Source organism: Prionailurus viverrinus, chromosome F2 (assembly GCF_022837055.1).
Source record: "Prionailurus viverrinus isolate Anna chromosome F2, UM_Priviv_1.0, whole genome shotgun sequence".
Classification (NCBI taxonomy): domain Eukaryota; kingdom Metazoa; phylum Chordata; class Mammalia; order Carnivora; family Felidae; genus Prionailurus; species Prionailurus viverrinus.
Window position 1 is genome coordinate 34,433,892 of NC_062578.1, and position 18,824 is coordinate 34,452,715.

General features: G+C 36.6%; 1 protein-coding gene across 2 annotated transcripts in view; it reads left to right on the plus strand.

The window, feature by feature from the left end:
• CPNE3 (copine 3) overlaps window positions 1-18,824 on the plus strand; it is a 48,637-nt gene that overhangs the window by 8,394 nt on the left and 21,419 nt on the right. For both annotated transcript variants that reach the window (XM_047842349.1, XM_047842348.1), the window contains 6 exons: window positions 6,093-6,232; window positions 6,511-6,690; window positions 8,388-8,462; window positions 9,517-9,588; window positions 14,830-14,913; window positions 17,532-17,621. In XM_047842349.1, the coding sequence (XP_047698305.1) occupies window positions 6,101-6,232; window positions 6,511-6,690; window positions 8,388-8,462; window positions 9,517-9,588; window positions 14,830-14,913; window positions 17,532-17,621 (633 nt within the window). In that variant the 5' untranslated portion in view covers window positions 6,093-6,100. The remainder of the gene's footprint in view (window positions 1-6,092; window positions 6,233-6,510; window positions 6,691-8,387; window positions 8,463-9,516; window positions 9,589-14,829; window positions 14,914-17,531; window positions 17,622-18,824) is intronic.

Below are 18,824 nucleotides of genomic sequence, written 5' to 3' on the forward strand. Positions count from 1 at the left end.
TTGACCTGGGATCTCCAAGAGGTGTAGCAGCTCTTAGACTTATTGCCATATTACCCTTCTCCCACTTTTGGGGGTTGTGGGTTGAGAGGGTCACTTCTAACTGTTCTGAGCCACACAATTGGAGAAACACTGCATGGGCTGTGTACTGCTGATGTTGCTGGGCCCCATTCCAGCTGCCCCAAGGTTACCCTGCTTGCTTTCATTGTAGGTCATCCAGGATGCAATATGTATACCATTTAGTGAATCATCGTATTAGAACCAGAAGGAACCTTTGAGAACTTTGTAATGTTGCCAGCCTTCTCATTTGGTAGCTAAAGAGTGAAGTGTACTAAAGACATTGGTGGGTGGGCATTGAATTCTCCCTCCCCATTGTTACAGGACAAATAATGAATCACTGCCACTGGCTCTGTCCCCTCTCCCCCATACACCAACTAGGCAGTTATTCAGGTAAACAAACTCTTCTGAGAGGATTTAGGAAAATTAACACTTATCTATAATAAAGCCTGATTGCTTGGCAAATTAATTTTGTGTAAATCCTAGACATTCTTTTATTATTCTTCTAAGAACTTCTTTATTTTTTTAAGCTTTATTTTAAAAAAATATTTATTTATTTTGAGAGGGAGGGAGGAGACAATCCCAAGCATGCTTACAGCACAGAGACCGATGCAGGGCTCAAACCCACAAACTGTGAGATCATGACCTGAGCCAAAATCAAGAGTCTGATGCTTAACTGACTGAATCACCTAGGAGCCCTTAAGAAGTTCTTTATAAACAAGGATGAGAAAGGTGTTTTATGTCTTAATACTGAATAATAAGCCATTGATGCTTAGACAGTCAATTAAAATATTTGAGTAGTCAATAAAATAATTGCTACCATTCATAGGATATTTCAAAATGCTGAGTGTCCTACAAACCAAAATTGTCTGGTAATTTTTTATCCCCACTTTATAGATGAAGGAATTGAGGTTCAGACATAATTTGGTAAAGCTGACACACCCAAATTAACAAGAGGAAGCAAGTTTGAACCAAGCATACTGACTCCAAAGCTACAGCTATTTCTACCATGAAAAACCTGTGCCAGATATCCTGCTTCAGGATGAAGCAGAAGCAGTAAAACATGGGTGTCTGTCTTCAGCTCACAGTAGATAAAAAGGGTGATGAGCCATGCATACAAGTAACAACAGTGAAAGAAAAAAGTGTCAGTACATAACTACTTTAGTGGGTAGTTATGTACTTTAGGTGGGTATCAGCAACAGCTTTATGGAGAAAGTGTCATTTGAAATGGATCTTGAAGAACTTAGATGGGCAGGCTGGGGGCAGATGTAGACAAAGCCATGAATTCCAGGTGTAGCTAATTGGACTAGGCCCTGGATAGTCAGTAATGATTTTTTTTTAAAATGTCAGAAGTGAGGAGCGCCTGGGTGGTTAAGTTGGCTAAGCATCTGACTCTTGGTTTCAGCTCAGGTCATGATCCCATGGTTCATGGGACTGAGCCCCACGTCAGGCTCCATGCTGACAGTGTGGAACCTGCTTGGGATTCTCTGTCTCCCCCTCTCTCTGTCCCTCCCCCACTTGCACTCTCTTTCTCTCTTTCAAAATAAATAATTGATTCAGGAAAGTTAGGGTGACCAGGAGAATGGTTGATAGGTTTAGTGTTTTGGGGGGTTATTTGCATTTTAGAAACCAAACGATTCTCTGGTAAAGAATCTGTATAATAGAGAAGCTGTTGTCCACTCCTAGGGGCTGTTTCTGTCTTTTCTATCATCCTACTTTTTGGGTAGTAAAATACAAAAATGACTCGTTAGTTGTACACACACATTCTTCTGCCTGGTCACTTATCCCAGCCAAATCTCCTATTTCCCATCCTCAAAGGGTACAAAACATTTACTTTATTTTCTTCCATCATAAAAGAATATTATTGCTCTTTTTAAAATTGTGTATCATGTGCTGGATAATGACATAGAAAGGAAATGAAAAGAGCATCTTCATGAATGTTGCTATTAACAAGGTTCCAGACCTGATTGTTTATGTAGTTTCTTCCATTTGTCATTCAGTCATAATGAGTTTCTAGATAAAAATGAGGCTGCATTCAGAGTCATTTTCATGGGGGAATGCTGCTAATAGAGGAAATTTGTGTCCCAACAGCAATTAAGTTATGTAACTGTCAACAATTTACTACATAATCAGGTGTGTCTGGCATGTTGGTTTTGTAGCTCTTGTATGAGCATTGTTAGGGAAAAAAATAATGTTCCTCTGTTGTGTTGTGTCTCTTTGCTGTGAGACTAACTTCACACACAGATATGGTCTGTATTTTCTGTGTCCCCATCCTTGGAAATTTGAGGGCTTTCTGGTTACACTACATGTTCTTCAGAAGCTTTAGAAATCCTTGTTCATTCTCAGTCTGTCCACAGGGTACTGCATTATCCTGGGTACTGCTAACATACAATTTACAAGACTCTAAACTACCTTATGCAAATGGAAAAATTATATAAGTAATATTTATTCCATAGATTCTATGTTAGATATGAAGAGCAAGATGGCTGGCACATTCCAGATTTATAAGTTTCCTTGGGGTATCTCCATTTTCATTGATGAGGAAATCTAGGCTCAAAACACTTAAGTAATTTATATGCGGTCATGCAGCTATCACCAGATGCAGGATTCAACCAAGGTGTGCATTCCTTCAAATTTGATCTTGTTCCTATACTGTAGTTATCTGTTACTATTAGTGCAGCAGGAATTCAAATGAGGGACTTGGTGTAGGTTGGAATAATTAGGGAAATCATCTCAGAATAGAATAGTAAAAAAATATAAAACATGGGATACACTGGAGGAGATCAGAATCTGGGGGCAGGTAGTTCTAAAATTAATAATAATAATAATAATAATAATAATAATAATAATAAAAGCAACTTTTGAACACTTACTATGTACTAGGCACTGTTTAAAATATATTCATTCATTCAGTCCCCACAACAACTATATGAGGAAGGGACAGTTATTATTTTCATTTTGTAGATGAAGAAACTGAGAAGTTATATGCAGGTTAAGGCTCTTGCCTGAGATCACAGATAAAGTCACTGGTGGGATCCAGATGAGAACTCAGCTGTCTGATTCCAGAGCCTGTCCTATGGGGGGAATGAAGAGGAAGGGACAGGTCAAGGGTCTTCAGGGCCGAATACAGTAGATGTAGAATAGGGAAAAGGCAATTGTGTATAGGGACAAGGCTGAAGGATGTAGGTTTGGGGAGTACTATATGCCAATTGGATGCCTGAAGCCTTGAGAGGGAAAAGAAGTAAAGGTAGACATGACATCAGGAGGTGACAGAGCCTGAAGGGATGCTCACAGTTTCTTGGAGGGGAGGAGGATGAAGGGTTGGAATAGGAGACGAAGAAAAGTCAAGGATGGAGAATCCAAGGAAGAAGAGACTGAGGATGAGGCCCCAGTGTCAATATGCCAGAGACTTCATGGATTTGGATAAGTTCAAAGTAACTGGACCATTGTCTCTGTGCTTTTGTGTTTGGTGGTATCTCTTTTTTCCTACCAGTTTCTTCTTGCCTCTCACTATATTTTTAGCACTTTTTCTTTTTTCACAAATCAAACTGTAAAGGAATGATGATTGTATTCATGCTATCATTGCAAATGCTCTTTAACATTGTGCGTATTTCCAAAAGGAAATAGCTAATCTTCTGAATTAGATGGTGTGGAGACATGCTAATTTTCGTGAATTCTGTATCCATGGATTGCTAGATATAAAGACCTTATGGGTATCATGTTCTAAATTCTAAGATACTGTAGAATTAGAAGAGATTTGACACAAGTGACATTTTAAAAGAAGCCATTTCATCCTGCCATCCCTAGTTTGGGAACTATCAGTAGCACCTTCTTGCCCACCCCCCAAATCCTTCAGCTGGCTCTCAGGTGACCCTGAACTCACCCCTCCTACCTGTCCAGCCTGGTTTCCTCCAATGTGGATGCTCACTTCTGTGACACACAGTGAGGCATCCTCACTGTGTCTTCTAATGTCTTGGTTCTTTTCTACTTCTATGCTGTCTCCCTCTTCACCTAATGGATTCCTTCAAAGCCTGGAGAATGAATTCTCATCCACACTCTTGATACTGTTAATTCTCTGTCTGCTTCAGTGATTTCTCCTTTATCTTGATATCTTTGGCGCATATTGTCAGCACTGTGTATTTTGGCACTTAATAATTTAGACACAGGTAACCTGGCAAAAAAAAAAAAAAAGAAATATGACTTTGTAGTAGTTTTATTTTACAAAATAGGATACTTAGTAGGTGAATTGGGAATATGTGAATTTTGTTTCTTATTAAGGAATAATTCTCTTCCAAGTGAAGGTACACACATATAGCATCGCTTTTAAAAGGAATTTCTAGCTACCAAGAGTATGAAACCTAGCTCATTCTCATTCTTCTTTAATTTAGGAATATTAAATGCTGATATTGATTTTTGGCACACATTGAGGATCCCTACAATTTTGAGAGCGTCCATTAGAGCAATTAATGAGTTTCCATGAGACATAAGTTGTTTTTGACATTGCCAAAGGGCTCTTCTCATAGTAATCCTTATCATTTTAGACCTGATTAAGCATTTTGTACAGCACAGATATCCTGTTTAAGTATAACAGGATGATGAGTGGATTTGTCCCTGTTGTCCCAGAATGTCAGCTCATCTCAAAGTGGAGGTCAAGGGCATTAAATGCTACGTCTTACTGTCCTACCTCCAGAACCTGTCCTACCACCATCAACCTGCACTGTACTCTTAGACAGCTGGCTAAGTGAACTTTCAACCAAGGAATGCAATGCCTGTTTCTTTTTCTTGGTGAAACCCACAGTTTCTTTCTTTCCCTGGGTTCAGGGAAGAAGGCAGCTTACCCTCAACATATCATCACCTCTCAAGGCCAGCTCCCAAGTATTCCACTCTGTCCCCAGTCATCTTCATATATTGATTGGAGGTTGGATTGGGGAGGGGTGTGTGAAAGCTAGGTTAACTGTGGTATTCCTCAGCAAGTCTTGAGGAAACTTAGGCCATGCCTGTTTGCTGGATGCTGTCTGTGAAAGAGTGCGTTTGCCAACCTTGCCTACATGTTAGAGTCATCCAAGAAGCTGATGCCCAGGTTGTACCCTTATCTCTTTCGGTGGGACTCTAGCATCAGTCGCTTTGAAAACTTCCCAGTTATTCCAATAAGCAGCCAAGATTGAGAACCACTGCTGTAAAATGTATGGGGATGGGATAGGGAGTGGAGGGGGTACTTGGGGTCTTTTATTCTCCAGTTTTGACTTTTAGATAGAATTTTTTTTTAAAGATTTTATTTTATTTATCCTTGAGACAGAGACAGAGCACGAGCAGGGTAGGACAGAGAGAGAGAGAGAGAGAGACAGAATCTGAAGTGGGCTCCAGGCACTGAGCTGTCAGCATAGTGCCTGACATGGGGCTCGAACTCACGGACCGTGAGATCATGACCTGAGCTGAAGTCAGATGCTGAACTGACTGAGCCACCCAGGCGCCCCCCAAAAAGATTTTATTTTTAAGCAATCTCTACACCCAGCATGGGGCTTGAACCCACAACCCTGAGATCAAGAGTTGCACGTTCTACCAATTGCGCCGGCCGGGTGCTCCTGAAATTCTTTGAAAATAAAATACCTCACTCAGTATCTTGTTAAATAAATAAAGATAAAGGTTGTAGTTTAATCTATCTTGTGTTTCAGCTGAATACCATGTTTAACTGAAGGATCAAGATTACACTTGCTTGGACTTTTTCTGAATGGTAAAACTTTTAATAAAGTGAAACGATTAGTATGTTTTATTGGCCATCTTAAAAGCTGCATCTTATTGTCATACAGTAAATTAGTTTCATCCCAGCAAGAGAATCTGACTAAAGCAACATCACTGGGATGAGCTAATAGCCATCTGAATTGGCAAGGAGCATATATTAACAGTCATATTCTAGCAAGTTTATTCTGTGATCCTATTCTGACAATTTGTCCTAAGAATTCCACTATTTCATTGAGCGTGCATGTACTTCTTAAAGGCACCATTTCATTGGCTTTCTCATTTCCTTGGTTTTCTCACAGCTCAAGAGATGGCTGCCCAATGCGTTACAAAGGTGCAACTGAGCATTTCCTGTGACAATCTTTTGGATATGGATGTAGGGTCAAAGTCGGACCCCTTATGTGTGTTATTTTTGAATACGAGTGGTCAACAGTGGTATGAGGTAATGTTAAATTCTGTAGATGAAAAGCAATCTGAATTGCTCTTTTGATAATGTGAAGTGCTTATTTGAATTGTTAAAATAATAACAATTTAAAATTAATCTCTTAATGCAGTTTTTTTAGGCAAGTTTGTCCTTGATTGCGGAATTTTTCATCTATGTATAGAAACTTCCTTTACCTATCCAGTATGCCTATATCCAGTTACCTGTAGGACAGCAAGATGCTAAAATGTGAGTGCATTTTGATCTGAAGAAACTTTTTGTCTTGGGGGGGAGTATAGGTTGATCGCACAGAAAGGATTAAGAATTGCTTGAATCCCACATTTTCCAAGACATTTATTATTGATTACTACTTTGAAGTGGTTCAGAAATTGAAATTTGGGATTTATGACATTGACAACAAAACCGTCGTGCTGAGTGATGATGACTTCTTAGGAGAATTTGAATGTACCCTTGGACAAGTGAGTATAATTAGCTGTTGTACTATCTTGCATCTAAATTTTAACCAGAGAATTGGGCATTTTTGATAAGTGCTCATTATTTTAATTTTTAGAGTTGAAAAACATGTAATCACTTTAAAGCCCTGGTTCATATATATATATGTTTGGTTTGAACATTATATAATTTATCTTATTTTTATAAGGGCAGGAACTGTGTGTTTTTGGCAGAGTCCATTAATTCTTTTTCGTTGGGGTGTTTCTTTTCCTTTTTTTTTTTTTTAGACATGTTTCATTTGTCATTTCAGCATTTCAGTAAGTAATACCATTGCTCTAGCTGCTTTGTGTACTATTTACAGGTTTCCTATTTACATATTTCAGTACAGTTTTTTCTTATGTTTAAGTCATAAACTCTTTCAAAGTAACATCAACTTCTCTGATGTTCTAACTAATGTGACTGGGCCCACTAGATCCCCGATGGCCCAACACCATCCCTCTACCTGGCTTGCTCTTCCTAAACATTAGGTACATCAGTGTAAGCCTTCCTCCCCTAGTAAGCATCCTCTGAACACCTTGAGTAGTTTGGAGCACAACCCTAATCTCAGCTGGTACTCTCTACTGCTCCTGTCTTAACATCCACCACATTGTATTATAGTTGCTTAATTATCCATCTTTCCAGCATATGACAGATTTTATCAGGGTACAGGTATGTCTGTAGGCTCACCATTTAGCTCCTAGCTCAGAGTCTGACTTCTAAGGAGAGATCATGACCATTGCAAAACAGCTGGAAAGATCTCAGGAGGGAGCAGCCATTGTTTTTCAGTGGGTGACATTTATTGCTTAGATTTATTTATTTTTCAGTGTTGAATTGTTTGTGGATCTTGGTATTTCCTATTCTCAAGGACAAAAGCTGGTTGGTTTTCTAAAACTTTAATGAATAGTATCAAAGAGGAAATTAAAGTAGTATTTATTTTTTGGAAAAAAATCACATTGTAGCTAAAATTATGATGAATTTCAGAGATGTTCTGTTTGAGAGTACCTCTCTGTTTGAGAGTACTATATTGTTTTAATCAAAATGATATATTTGTTCCAGTTTTAATTTCCTTTTTTTTAAAATTTATATTCAAGTTAGTTAACATACAGTGTAGTCTTGGCTTCAGGAGTAGAACCCAGTGATTCATCTCTTACATATCACACCCAGTGCTCATCCTGAAAAGAGCCCTCCTTAATGCCCGTCACCCCTTCAACCCTAAGGCTGTTCCTGTATTTAAGAGTCTTTTATGGTTTGCTTATCAAAATGATATTTTGTGGGGGTTATATCAAAGTTATGTGTCAGTTGAAAAATTGAATCCCATTTTTGAGTGTTCTGAGGCCCACCTCTTACCTACAGGGTTTTCAGGTCAGTGATTAGTGTATGTGAAGAGAATCTGGCCCTCTTTTTCCATTACAGGGAAGCAGTTAAACTTTGAAGTAGTTGATAAAGAAACTAGTGGTTGGGAAGATTGTATCTGTCAGGACTGGCTCCGTGGAAGTCTTTTCCAGTGGGTTTTAAATAAATAGATGTGTTTTATAATCTCTCAGTCTTTAAGGAATTGACTTAATGTTTCCATATGTAATGACTTAAGTCTACTTTATACTCAACTCTTTTTTCAAACCATTCAGCTTAAAAATTTACATGTTGAAGTGAAATAGCTCTTTGTATCACTTTCCAATTTTAACAGATTGTGTCCAGTAAGAGGCTAACTCGACCACTGGTGCTTAAAAATGGCAAACCTGCGGGGAAAGGGACCATTACGGTAACAATAAGATATGTGTCTTTTGCCTGAAAACATTTAGCATGATAGGACATGCTGAAACTATACATACCAGACAAATATACTCTGTAGCCGTGCTTTTATCATTTGATCTTGAATGTTGCCCTTCATTGGCACTTGCCTTATAATGATCACAAAATGGGAAATGTATTGGGTCAAAAAAGAAGGAGAAAAATGCAGTGTGGGAATTCCTTCTTTGAGTCTTTTAAGTTGCCCATGGAATCAGGTGCACCTTGGTGATGCTTGCCTCTCCCCCATGGAAGTGTAAATTCCCAAGCTAGAGAGAAACAACTTAATCATCTGAATGGACCAGTTTGACCCTCTACAAGCAAACATAGTTCCCTTAATAGGACAGAAACTTTGCATAATGGATTTTATTCCAAACGGTCATGCCATGCCCATTGAGCCTCTCAACTCTTAACCATCTTTTTTGTGCTTGCACTCTGCAACCCATCCGTCCACTCAGATTTTTCCATTGCTGATTATTTGTCCTAGGCAAATGAGTATATGGTTTATACTGTTTTAGATTTCAAATTATATATGCTACACTTTAAATAAGTACCTCTAAATAATAGAATAAGATAATTATCTTCCAGAGTTTCTGTCCAGGTTATCACTGCCTGGAGCAGTAGTTTTGAACTTTATCCAAGAATAGAAGGCTGGCTCCCTGAGAGGCCATGTTTGAGGGTTATTGTCCTTGTCAAGTACATTTCACCACACAACTGTTGCTCTGGTTTAAATTTCCTGAGACAGAAGAATGTTAAGTGTCTTTGGGGTGTTGACTTCTGTGGGACAGAGAGCATTACAGTAGTTAGCTTTATTGCCCTTGGGGTCATGATAGCCTGGAATTTGTTTTTAAGTAGAACAGTTTTTCAGTTACATTGGATGAAAATTATTGATCTGATAGTTCAAAGTTCAATTTAAAGTGTTCTCTAGGTATGATTTACTCACAATAACAATCAATCAGTACTTCCTAAGTTTATCAGAACCCCTAAAACATATTGTCTTTCACTTACCTTATGAAATCCACTTATAGATTTCAGCTGAAGAAATAAAGGATAACAGAGTGGTCTTATTTGAAATGGAGGCAAGAAAACTGGACAATAAGGTGAGTAGTTGATGCACATTTCCACAAGGATGCCATGTTTTGCCTCACATTGATTCCTTTTTGAAAAAAATAATAATGCAATTAGCATTATGAAGTCCATCATCTGAACATCACTTAGTATTTAGTTACTTCCAAATTCTGCTTTTCAGTCTATTTTTAAGCAGAATCTATTTTCCTTAACCTCTTTCCTCTAGATGTTATCAAAGGATTTGTCTATCTTAAAAGAAGAGTTAATAAAAGCATTAATGTTATTGTAAAAGATATTTGAGAGAGTGTTGTTGGATTACTTTAGGGAAAAAAGGAAAAATTTTATGTTCTGTTAATTATGGATTTTCCTCTTTGCCTCCAAAAGTCAATGTTTTTTTGTTTTTTTTTTTTTAAATGAAGGAGGAGTACCAGTACATAATAACACAACAACTTAGTCATGGCATGAATTAGTATAATTCTTTGAGTGATTTTTATACCTAATTACATAATCCAATCAAATTTTTATCATTTGCATTTACCTTACAATTCACTTTGTAAACATCTTAGACTAGTAGCCAGGAACTATTTTTATTTTGGAGAAAATTAAACATACAAAGAATAGCATTTAAAAAACATCTGCATGTCTCCATAACCCATCTTCAACACTTCTAACTCAGGGCCAATTTTGTTTTATCTCCACCCCTATCTACCTTCTCTCCTCCCAGACATCATATCATTTCATCTGTAAATATTCTGGTATATCTCCAAAGACTCTTTTAATATTATAATTGGTTGGTATGTTTTAAGTCTTTTTTAATCCATAAATTCCCCCTTTCTTTTATTTCCTTCCTCTGTCTTTCCATTATTCCCCCTCATTTTCTCCCTTCATCCCATCCATCCATCCATCCATCCATCATGCAATTTATTCAATAAAGAAACTGACTCCTTTGTCCTAAGGATGTTTTAATATTCTGCATATAGCTGATTAAATACTTGTGGTATCATTTAACATGTTTATCTCTCCACCTTTATTTCCTGATTTGTATAAGCTGGTGATTGAATCTAGAGGAATGATCTGATGATATTTTGATGGTATTTTGTTACGGCAGTTTCATAGGTGGTGGCATTATATCAGGAGGCTCACATTGTTGAGTTCTGTCTTTTTGGGATGTTAGTGAACATTGATGATAACTGTACTACCTAGATATATTATTTTATTCAGAGTCCTTTAAATAGTGAGATTCTCACTCTATCATTGCTTCTTTATTTATTAATGAGGATAGTTCCATAAAGAGAAGTATTCTTACCCACGTTGGGTATTTATTTATTCTGAGATATTATTGTACAGGAAGCAAATTAAAATGTTTGATTTTTTCCCCCCAATATATACAATTTCTCAGTATAAGTTGGTTCCCTATTATCCTCTAAATGTGACAATGAGGATTTGTTTGTTGTTTTTTATTTTTAGTATTATATGAGCTCTTTATCAGTGAACTTTTATTGATGCTTAAATTATCTTAACTTTGGCCTTTGGGAATCTCTTTAAATTTGTTCCTGAAGTCAACTGGCATATCTCCAGGAATCTTTGGATAGCTTCATTGTTCTGTGGCATGACAAGATGTTCCAGGATTATTTTATCTAATTTCTTCCCCAGACTGGCAGATTAAAAGAAGCCTTATTATGTTTTAGTGGAAATTGTTGTTTAGAGAACAGTCTGGTGCTAGGGGTGCTTATTGTTGATTATTGCCACTTATTGTTTCTAGGGCTTTTTAGTAGACAGAGGAAAGACTGTTTTGTTTTTGTTTTTGTTTTTAAAAGAAAAACTAGGGGCGCCTGGGTGGCGCAGTCGGTTAAGCGTCCGACTTCAGCCAGGTCACGATCTCGTGGTCCGTGAGTTCGAGCCCTGCGTCAGGCTCTGGGCTGATGGCTCAGAGCCTGGAGCCTGTTTCCGATTCTGTGTCTCCCTCTCTCTCTGCCCCTCCCCGGTTCATGCTCTGTCTCTCTCTGTCCCAAAAATAAATAAATAAACGTTGAAAAAAAAAAAAGAAAAACTAAATCATAAATTTATACAGGTATCTCCAGTTCAGATACAGAATTACAGGGCTTTACTTCTTTAATTCTATATTTACACCTCCTGTCTCTTACGGTGAAAATCTCATTTCGTAAGGATGTTAACATAACTGTTTATTTGTTGTGCCTTTTATAATATCTAATAGTTTCAGAATAAAATTATCCACATTATCTTTAACAATATTTTTACTGGAAACAGTTTGAGCTTTCTTTGAAATTCTTTAAAAAAATTTTTTTTTAATGTTTATTTATTTTTGAGAGAGAGAGAGAGACACACACACACACAGAACATGAGTGGGGGAGGAGCAGGCTCCAGGCTCTGAGATGTTAGCACAGAACCTGATGCGGGGCTTGAACCCACGAACCATGAGATCACGACCTGAGCCGAAGTCAGACGCTTAACCAACTGAGCCACCCAGACGCCCCTTGAAATTCTTTTTTAAAATTTTATTGATTGATTAATTGATTGATATATATAATCTCTATACCCAATGTGAAGCTTGAACTCATGACCCTGAGATCAAGAACTGCATGCTCTACTAACTGAGCCAGCCAGGCACCCCTCTTTGAAGTTGTTTTTGTTTTTAGGGTTATATATTCTACGTGGGTTGTATATTCAGATTCTTTTGGTTTAAAGAAATCTTTTAGTTATTATTCTATCACAATGACACATAATTGAATTTTGCTTTTGAAATTTAGGGATTGTTTTCAATTTTTAAAAATTTAACTTTCTTTTATAATTATGTAAAAGATTTATATGGTTCCAAAGCCAAATCTATATTATTAGATATATTCAAGAAATTTAGCATCTTTCCCCATCCACTCTTTTTTCTTTTTTCGTCTTGGTAGGTAGTAATTTTTTTAAATTTGTTCTATGGTTTAATTGTTTAATTTTATAAAAAATCTAAGATTTGTGTGTGTGTGTGTGTATGTTTATGTAATTTATGTGTCTCTGTGTATACACATATGTATATGTGTGTGTATATTGATATGTCCATATAGATAGATATGTATGTGTGTATGTATGTATGTATTTGTATTTATATTCCCTACCCCCAGGCCTTGGCTAACTGTAACATACATACATATATACCTTCATACATATATATGTGTGTGTATATATGTGTATATATGTGTGTGTATATATATGTGTGTGTATATATATATATATAATGTACATATACACACTTCCTCCACCTTGCTTTCATCACTTAACATGTTGTGGAGGTCTGAGTCAGGAACTTATTATTCTTATTTTAATTCTACTACTGACAACTTCATGAACTTTTAAACAACGTTTGTTGTCTAACCTTCAGAATGATAATGATGATATTCTGCCCTTCTCATAGGTTTATTTCTAAGATAGGCCAGACAGGGTACATTAATGCATTTTTAGAAAGTTAACTTTTCTAAAGTGCTATTATAAAATGGTTCACAGAGAGACTTATTACACTGATTCTTTTTTAGAGTTTATTTATATCTTGAGAGAGGGAGAGTATGCGCATATGGGCAAACAGGGGAGGGGGAGAGAGAGAGCATCCCAAGCAGGTTCCATGCTGTCAGCACAGACCCCGATGCAGGGCTCCATCCCACGAACCTTGAGATCATGACGTGAGCCAAAACCAAGAGTTGGATGCTTAAACGACTGAGCCACGCAGTCGCCCCTGATTCTTAAGACTCTTCTTAGCGATAAGGTTAAATTTTAAAAGTTCTGCATAGCCTTTGTGTTAAAAGTTCTGCATAGCCATATATATATATTAAAAGTTTATTTATTTAAATATTCTCACTCAACATGGGGCTCAAACTCATGACCCCAAAGTCAAGAGTCACATGCTCTTTAGACTAAGCCAGCCAGGCACCCTTGTGTTTATATTTTTGACTGTACCAAATATGTTACTTGCTTGACATTGAACTGCTGAGGAGGGAAATAACATTATCTTAGTTCTTAATTTAATACTGAGGTTAATTTAGGACTCAGAAAATCTTCAGTTCAAGGACATTAACTGCATACATTACTGTGGAGTTAACAGGTGTCTTTTTGGGGCTCCTGGATGGCTCAGTTGGTTAGGTGTCCAGCTTTGGCTCAGGTCATGATCTCACTGTTTGTGAGTTCAAGCCCAGCATCGGGCTCTGTGCTGACAGCTCAGAGCCTGGAGCCTGCTTCAGATTCTCTTGTCTCCCTCTCTCTCTGCCCCTCTCCCACTCATGCTGTGTCTCTCTCTCTCTCTCAAAAATAAATAAACATTAAAAAAATTTAAAAAAGTAAAGAGATCCTGATGTATCAGGTGTGTTTTCATTTTGACAAATAATAAGTAATATATTCTAAGGAGTATGGAAATTTCAAAATGAAAACAAACAAAAATGAGAAAACAAAATCATTTATAATCTCTGCTTAAGTTTGACCTCTGTGAGTGATTTGGTCATTCTTCCAGAATTTTATCTGTGTGTGTGTGTGTGTGTGTGTGTGTGTGTGTGTGTGTGTTTATGTTGAGGATAGTGATAAGGGTATTTTTGAACACTCAGTGTGCTTCAGCATTATACAGGTGCTGTGGTGAATTACAGAGGAAAAAGAACATGTATTTTGTACCCTTGAAATAATTCTATTATGCACTCTACATATTTACCTCTACTCCCTTATGTATGTAAAGAAATGTGTGGAATTGGGGAAAGAGTGTTGGACATAGAAGGATAAGATATAAAGTCAAGACTCAGATCCATCAATTAAATTAGATGTGTGATCTTGGCAAAGTTATTTAACCTCTCTGAATCCATTTTATTGCTGATAACTGCTCTGCCCTTCATATAGTATGACTAATGTTTGGGATGGCATTTATATCAAACTATTCAGTGCTATGCAAATGAATACTGTTAATAATGAAAACAAGCCCAAAACATATTTTATTGATTATGGGTCCTATTGTTCATTATATTTTATAGCAATGTTCTCATGTTTTTTGAGAAGTGAAGTTGTGATACATAGGATTATGAGCATTTATCACAAATGCCTTAATAGTTCCCCTTGTAGACATCAGCAAGTTTATAAGTTCATGAGGAAGGTGATGGGATTTGTATTTACTACTATACTGTGCTGTATATATCTGTACTATGGAGTTAGACTTTTGATATTGCTAACACGTAACATGTACAAAGTATGGTTTTACATGGTTTCAAAGGAGAAGAATTGATTTCTTTTTTTTAATGTAGGATCTATTTGGAAAGTCAGATCCATACCTGGAATTCCACAAGCAGACATCTGATGGAAACTGGCTAATGGTTCATCGAACAGAGGTGAATATCTGAATTTGAAAAAGTAGAGTTGAGGTTTCTTTTGGAATTCTAGTAATCTAAATTTAAAAAAATTTTATATTTATAAAAATATCAATCTGAGTTCAGACATATATAGCCAGAGATGCAAGATCAACATACTCATTTTTTTTCATTTTTTTTCTTCTTTTCATGAGGAAGTGCTACTATGCTGAATTATTAGCAAAATTTTTATTTTGAAATATTTAAGACCCTGTAAAAAGCACTAAAATGTATACCTGTGTATCCTTCACCTAGACTTACCAACTGGTCATATCTGTATGTATGTTCTTTCTCTCTCACTTACACACACACACACACACACACACACACACACACACACCACACACATCCATGCACGCATGCACACATATGGTTCCCATTTGCAAAACTGTCCTAATGTAGGCTTCAGATATCAATTCCCTTCACCTTAATACTACAACAGGTATTTCTTAAGAACAAGGGCATTCTCCTACACAACTACACTTGAGAGAATTAATATGGATTTATAATATCACCCAGTATATCCTTTAACTTCAGATTTCCCCAGTTGTCTCACACATTACACACACACACACACACACACACACACACACACACATACACACACATTGTGAACAAATGTGTGTGTGTGTGTGTGTGTGTGTGTGTGTGTGTAGTTTTGTCCAGGATCAATTCAAGGTTCACATTTTGCATTGGGTTCTTATGTTCCCAGTATATACGATTCTTCTCCCTATCTGCCTTATATCTTTCTTCATGCCATTGAATCTCCTGAATAATCAAGGCTAGTATGTCCAACATTCTGAGTCTTCTGTTTCCTTACAATTGTATCCAAATCAAACATTTCCATCAAGAACATTATGTGTGCATCTTGCTTTGCATCATCAAGGGACCCATAGTATCAGGTTGTCCAGTATTGATGTTGCCAACCTTGTTCTACTTGGTTAAGCTGGTGACCACCAGATCTTACTATGATTAAGTCCCATTTTTTAAACTTTGTAATTAATAAGTGATCTGTGGTGTGATACTTTGAGACTGAACGAATAAATTGTTCTTTAGCATATCACCTGTCCAGTGATGATCCATCCTGAATCAATTTTTATATTAGTGGTTATAAAATCGTGATTTTTTTCTAAATCTTTTATCCCTTTACATATAATAGCAGATACTCTTCTTTCATCTCTCCTCTCCCACATCCTTTTTTTATTTTTAGTATCATCATAGACTCATGACTTTTATAGCAGCGTATTTGTGTCACAAATCATTATGGTCATTATTTTTGCAGTTCAAATTAATCCAAGTTTGACCAGGGAGAGTGATGTCTAAAGGCTCCTGGATTCTTTTAACATGACCCCATTAGCCTTTAAGCATTACTTTATTTATTTATTTATTTATTTATTTATTTATTTATTTATGTTTACTGTTTTTAATTTTAAAAAATTTTTTAATGTTTATTTTTGAGAGAGAGAGAGAAAGAGAGAGAGAATGAACAGGGGAGGGGCAGAGAGCAAGGGAGACATAGAATCTGAAGCAGGCGACTCTGTATTGTGAGCACAGCCTGAGCGGGGCTTGAACTCAAGAACCACGAGATCATGACCTAAGCCAAAGTTGGATGCTTAACCAACTGAGCCACCCAGGTGCCCCATATTTATGTTTTTTTTAAGTTTATTTATTTATTTATTTTTTGTAGTGTCTACACCAATGTGGGGCTCAAACTCATTACCCCCAGATCAGGAGTCATATGCTCTTCAGACTGAGCCAGCCAGGCACCCTTCATTCTCTTACTTTATATTAAAGTATATTCTCAGGTCACCTTGTGCTCACCCTATCCCAGGTCCAGAATGAGCCATTTCTCTTGAGGAACCCAGTTCCTTTAAGACAGTAGTGCTATTAAGGAATCTACTCCTGAAATCATTGTTGCACCATATACTAACTTGGATGTAAATTAAAAATAAATAAATTATTTTTTTTCAATATATGAAATTTATTGTCAAATTGATTTCCATACAACACCCAGTGCTCATCCCAAAAGGTGCGCTCCTCAATACCCATCACCCACCTTCCCCTCCCTCCCACTCCCCATCAACCCTTAAGAAGGTAGTGCCAGATGTACTCATTGCTACCCAGATGTCATTGCATTTAGGTCTTTTCAATGGATGGAGCTGGGAAATGTGTATTTGTGTATATCTGTTTATTATGTGTATGTATATTTATAACAATTTTAAATCATCAATTTAGACTATTTTTTCAATTCAAGTCCAACCCAGATTCTTTCTCATCCTTTTTTTATTCCAAATTTGAATCTTCTATGTCTTGCAATGAAAACTCTGGTTTCCAACAGAATCAACAATCAGTAGTTTCTAAATGTACCTTGTGATGGGTAAAATAAATTTTCCAAGTAGTTTTTTTCTTTTCTCAGAATGTATCTGTCACATTTTTCTTATAACAATTGTATAATATTGTCCTACCTAGTTTCTCATTGAAAAAGTTGACTGGGTGAAGAGGTAAAGGATGATTATGAGAGTATAGCAAGAATCTAGGAAAAGGAAGGGAAAATGTTAATGAACTGAATATTTTTCTAACTAGTCTTGGAATCTTTACAGGTTATTAAAAATAACTTGAATCCTGTTTGGAGGCCTTTTAAAATCTCTCTTAACTCCCTGTGCTATGGAGATATGGACAAAACTATCAAGGTAATTTGAATTCATGTGGATGTTATTTATACACACATACGTCTTTCATAAAACTAATAGATTAGATAGTATTTAATAAAAGTTAATGATGTAATAGATACCTGTAAGGATTGAATTGTATTTTTATTTAGGAATACTAAAATAGAAATGTCTCTGGTAAGTAAATAGTTCAAAGGAGTAGATATATTTGACTGATATATTGACCTAATGCTTAATCAAACATTGTGATTTTTATTTTACTCTTCATTTTAAAAAATAGAATGTCCAATTTAAATCTTTCCTCCTTTTAATAAGATTCATTTGCTCTGCAAATAGAAACCTTTAACTGCAGTCTTTGACTTTGGTATGGCCCTTGTGGATAGAAGCAGATGTTACTTTAACTAAAAACCCAAAGCTTCCCCCTATAGCAGAGAGGAGCAGCAAAAGAGAATAGTGGTGGCATTTTCCATCGCTTATTTTCACAGCAAGATATTATTCATTGAAAACTTTTAGATAGCTTTAGTATAAAGTATTAGGAGAGCAGGGTGGGTACAGGGAGTAGCAGCAGGTGACTAAGAATTTTTTTTTAATGGTTTAATTTATAGCTATTTAACAGAAAATATTTATTATTTTTAAGACATATTTTACTAGAGTCTCTTGTTTTTTTTAATGTTTTATTTATTTTTGAGAGACAGAGACTGACCGTGAGGGGATGGAGGAGGGGCAGAGAGAGAGGGAGACACAGAATCCAAAGCAGGCTCCAGGCTCTGAGCTGTCAGCACAGAGCCTGACGCGGGGCTCGAACTCACAAACCATGAGATCATGACCTGAGCCAAAGTTGGGCACTTAACCTACTGAGCAAATGAGGCACCCCTAGAGTCTCTTTACATAAGATTCCAGATAGAAGTCTCTTATGTTTAGAGTCAGCAAACTGAAGTGGGTGTTTTTGTTTTCTTTTTCCTTTGGTAATGAATATGGTAAAAACAGGAAAGGTGATGGCATGGAACACTGGATTTTGTGTCGGGCTATAGTTCAAGTCTTGACTTAGGCTTTCAACCAGATAAGGGATCTTGGGGAGGTCATCTGACTTCTTCATTTATGTAACAGAGAAAATAATGTCTATGTTACAAAAAAAAGGAAGGATTAAATTAATGAAAAGTAGACGTTTTATAAACCATTATACATAGAATAGATACTGTTACATTGAAAACGGTTTCATTCCTT